This window comes from Saccostrea echinata, unplaced genomic scaffold (genome assembly GCF_033153115.1).
Source record: "Saccostrea echinata isolate AGI-Se365-2 ecotype Australia unplaced genomic scaffold, CSIRO_AGI_Sech_v1 ptg000006l, whole genome shotgun sequence".
In the NCBI taxonomy this organism is placed as follows: domain Eukaryota; kingdom Metazoa; phylum Mollusca; class Bivalvia; order Ostreida; family Ostreidae; genus Saccostrea; species Saccostrea echinata.
In genome coordinates this window covers 12,331,890-12,336,623 of record NW_026889755.1, presented here as the reverse complement: position 1 = coordinate 12,336,623, position 4,734 = coordinate 12,331,890, and the positions used below count along the sequence as shown (strand labels likewise).

Genomic DNA, 4,734 nt, shown 5'->3' with positions numbered 1-4,734 from the left:
CAATGAACAATAAAATAATTAATGGTATGAATGTAACATATGTATATACATATATTTTTGATTGTGCATCAGTTTTTGTGTTATTATTTCATTCTAACAACATCAAAATAAACTAGTTCAAAACGTACGATGTTTTTTTTTTTACAATGATCTAAAAGGGAACATTCGAAGAGAAATTGTTAGTATGTTCCAATATGTCAGACTACACGGATTATTTAAGAGAGCGCTACTACACTCCCGGTAAACCGGGTGCATATGCAGGTCCTGAAAAATTATATCAGGCTGTTAAAAAGGAAGGCAAATACAAGATTGGTAGACAGAGGATAAGACAGTTTTTAAACAATGAAGATTCTTATAGTCTGTATAAACCTATTCGTAAAACATTTCCGCGTTCAAAGGTGATAGTAAACACAATTGAATCTATGTGGGATGGGGACTTGGCAGACGTTTCAAACATTCCATCCCATAATGATGGTTATAAATTCCTCTTAGTGCTTATTGACATATTTAGCCGATATTTATTTATTATCCCCTTGAAAAATAAACATCACCAAAACATTGTTGACGGTTTAAAATCAGTTTTCCAAAGAGGACGAAAACCTAAGACCCTTAGAACAGATAAGGGTAGTGAATTCAAAAATCGTTGGGTAAAGACATTTCTGAAGAAAGAGGGAATAAACGTCATGTACACTCAAAATGAAACAAAGGCAAACTATGCCGAAAGGGATATTCGTACCATGAAGAACCTAATGTATCGTTATTTTATGAAGAACCGAACTTACCGATTTGTGAATGTCTTGCAAGACTTGGTGAAAAGTTACAACAATAGACCTCACAGATCATTAGGAGGGAATGCCCCAGCCAATGTAAACCAAGAAAATGCCGATGAAATAAGACTAGCGGCTTATCTGTCGGCGAATAAAAAACCAAACCTGGCAAAAAACGATCTGAACCAGCCTAAGGACTCGAGCAAAACAAAAGTGCCCAAAAAAATAAAACCATTTTTCGAATTAAAAATTGGAGATAATGTCAGAATATCACAGCTAAAACACCCTTTCCAAAGAGACTACCAGCAGAAATGGACAGAAGAGTTAAAGATACAAAAGAGGCCAAGTACCTGTGTACAAAGTAAAAGATTTGGCAGACGACCCTATAGAAGGTACTTTCTACGAGTCTGAGCTTCAAAAAGTCGTAAAGTCAGATGACGTTTCTTATAGAGTGGAGAAAATACTTAAAAGAAGACGTCGTGGTACAACCAAGGAAGTTTATGTTAAATGGGAAGGATGGCAAGAAGAAATTTAATTCATGGATTCCAGAGAGTTCTCTCGAAAAACAATAAAAGCCACCATTTTTTACAAATTGCCTCTATTCAAGATGAGCGTTCGAATGGTATTGACGTCTACGGACAGCTCTGAATATTTTGAAAACAAACCCCATTGCTTCCGAGTTCAATTAAATAAACAGATTCAATTTGACGGATATTGGACTGTTGCCCTGACAGAATTTTCTACAGAGAGCTGGATTTCATCTAAGAAGGAATCAGAATTGTTTGTATGTTGCGATATTTGTGAGGAAACAATTATTGGGGGGAAAGAGGCACCCCTCTTAAGACGCATATACTTGGGAGAGAAACCAGAAAATATCACTTACACACTACCTTATTACATTCCAGTTAAAACTGGCCAATTACAGCAGATTGCTATATATATAACGGACAGAGAAGGAAATTTAGTTTCATTTTTAAACGGACCGGTGACTGTAACACTTCATTTCAAAAAGATTCCTTACGTTTTATGATGAATAGTCAGACTTACGTCAGCGATCCTAGACTATGGAAAGCTTTCTACAAGAACATGGCGGAGAAAAAAATTCAACCCTTACAAATACAAACCAAAACAAATTGGGAGAGGTGTGAGAAGTTACAAGTCTTATGTCATTCCACTGAGGCCTCATTCACAGTTAGAATCTGTAGATAACAGCCCTCAAGTGACCCCTGTAGCTGCGGTGGAGGAAAGAGCTAAAGTGGAACATGCCAAGGATGTGAAAGAGGGAGCTCCATTTGTCAAAGTGAAGGGAAGTATAAAAGGGCCACGTTCGGAATCTTCTGTCATTCCTTCAGAGAAATTGAAGCCAACAACATCTCAAACTCCGAGGAGAAAACAGGCATCTAAACACAAACAAAGAAAGATCACCGGAGAAAAGAAAAAGACGTCTGTTAAGAAACAGCGACGAGTACCAAGCAAGAAAACACAGTCTAGGAAAAAGAAAGAATTTAATACTGACAGCTACAGAAGTATCTTCAAGCTCTAAAAATGGCATTTTTAAGCAGTGATAATAAAGACATAGCACAACCAATGGAATTCTCCCTTTTTGCATCCCCCACAAACCAAGTAGCGGTCGAGAAAGTGTATTTTACAGAAGCAAGACCAATTTCTAGCATTGGAATGTCTGACACACCCATTGAGATCGTGGTGTCAGGCTCAGGAGCAATATACATTGATTTAAAAAGAAGTAAATTGTACGTAAAAAGCCGAATTCTGAAAGCAGATGGATCGGCACTGGCAGCAAACGAAGAAACTGGTGTGGTGAACTTACCTCTACAAAGCATGTTCTTCCAAATGGATGTCTACTTGAACAACAAATTGGTCTCTTTCAATACCAATAACTACCCGTGGAAGGCTTATCTCAAAACAATTTTGTTCAGCGGGAAAGACGAACTCAATTCACAAAAACAATCTGAGCTGTTCTTTAAAGACGAGGGAAATCTTGGCGACGCAAATGCATACAATGGAGGCAATGCCGGTCTGGTCCTGCGGTATGGTTACACTCTGGAAAGTAAAGTCTTTGAGCTGGAAGGAAACCTGATGGAAGATATCTTTGATATAGATAAATACTTGATTAACGGCGTAGATATCTACATCAAACTCTTCAGATCCAGTGCCCCTTTTGACATCATGTCTGCCACTTCTGCACCTGCCTACAAGTTAGAATTACAAGACGTCGTGTATAAAGTAGCCAAAGTACGTGTTGATCCAGGTGTTTTGCTCAACCACAGTAAACAGATCGAATCCACCGCTGTGAAGTATACCATATCAAGAAATGAACTAAAAATGAATACCATACCCAAAGGATCTACCGAGTTTTACTGGGACAATATATTTCCACAGGCAGTACCCGATCGAATCGTGGTGGCTCTGGTGGACCAGAAAGCTGTGAATTGGGATTACGCAGCCAACCCCTTTAATTTCGAGCATATCGGATTAACAGATATCGGGATATACGTCAACGGAGAAAGCGTACCTGGAAGACCACTGAAGACGGACTTTACGGCAGGACATTATTCAGCCGCCTATCCTCGTTTATTTGAAGCCTCTCGGAAATGGAACAATGATGCTGGACTGATTATCTCTCGTGATAATTTTGGAAATGGATACTCACTTTTTGTGTTTACGATAGATCCTTGTGGATTTGGAGAAGAGTATTTAAACATGATTCGTAGGGGAAACACCAGACTGGAATTGAAATTCAAACAAGCAACAACCAAAGCTGCCAATGCCATTGTATTTGCAAATTTTTCATTCCTACTTGAGGTTGACAAATCACGTGACAGTAACTACATTCAACCATGAATTCAACGCATCTTTTAAATATGGTGAAGACAGATCCTTGCTTAAGACGTTACGTAAAAGGTGTATTTGCTAGTAATACATTGCCTCAAAGGGTTACAGAATTTCCAAGCGCCTTTATCGTCAATACACAACCTTTACCATTACCCGGAGAACACTGGGTGACAATCATCGTGTACAGTCCATTGCAAGCAGAGTTCTTCGACAGCCTTGGAAAATCCCCAGCTGATTACCAGTCAAGACATACAAAACTTTGTGAAAACGAACAGTGTTGTTTGTCGTTTCAAATCCATTCGACTGCAACCTCGTAATTCCGATTTATGTGGACTTTATGTATTAGTATTTCTAATTGCAAGATTGTGTTTAAAAAACTCGTTCAATCATGTGTATGATTTATTTTCTAATGACATTCAATCTAATGATGGTTTTGTAAAAAGTTTTATGCATGAATATTTTATGTATCATTAAAAATCATGAAAAGTATATACAGGAGTTATTTTATAATTGAATAAATATTTATATGTGTGTGACATAGCACCTAACTTCATTTTGAAAAAAGTCTGGCGACTGAGAAACATTGAAACAGAGAGTATGAATAAATGGTGGAACAGTCGTTCCTTGCTACCTTTTTCTGCACCTACCACCATTTTAATATGTGGTAGTACACAAAGCGGAAAAACGCATTTTACAAAAAAAAATTTTACAAAACGCTAATGGTATGTTTTCCATACCTGTGGATAGAATAGTGTATGCTTATTCTGAACATCAACCTATGTTTGAGGAAATGGTGCAGACGATACCAAACTTATCATTTCACCAAGGATTGCCTTCTAAAGAAGACATAGAACAGTACACCGAGGGTATGGATCACACCATAGTGGTACTGGATGATCTCATGTTACAAGTTGCACAATCTCAGGACTGTGTACATCTGTTCACGGTGACATCTCATCATAGAAACGTGACCACAGTGATGTTGTCCCAGAACCTATATCCTCCGGGAAAATATGCAAGGACCATTTCATTGAACTGCCTCAATATCATTTTGTTTAAGAATTACCGTGATTCTAGACAGGTCATCACTTTTGGATCTCAGATATTACCAGGA

At 38.0% G+C, this 4,734-nt stretch overlaps 1 protein-coding gene across 1 annotated transcript; it reads left to right on the top strand.

Moving 5' to 3' along the window:
* Nucleotides 1–2,312: 2,312 nt before the first annotated feature.
* LOC133180392 (uncharacterized protein F54H12.2-like) lies at nt 2,313–3,629 on the top strand. The gene has a single exon (XM_061314929.1). It carries the CDS (start codon nt 2,313–2,315, stop codon nt 3,627–3,629), a length of 1,317 nt encoding a protein of 438 aa, XP_061170913.1.
* The last annotated feature ends 1,105 nt before the right edge of the window (nt 3,630–4,734 follow it).

Coding starts and splice junctions, on each gene's coding strand:
- LOC133180392 (XM_061314929.1), top strand. CDS start 2,313: ATGGCATTTTTAAGCAGTGATAATAAAGACATAGCACAACCAATGGAA.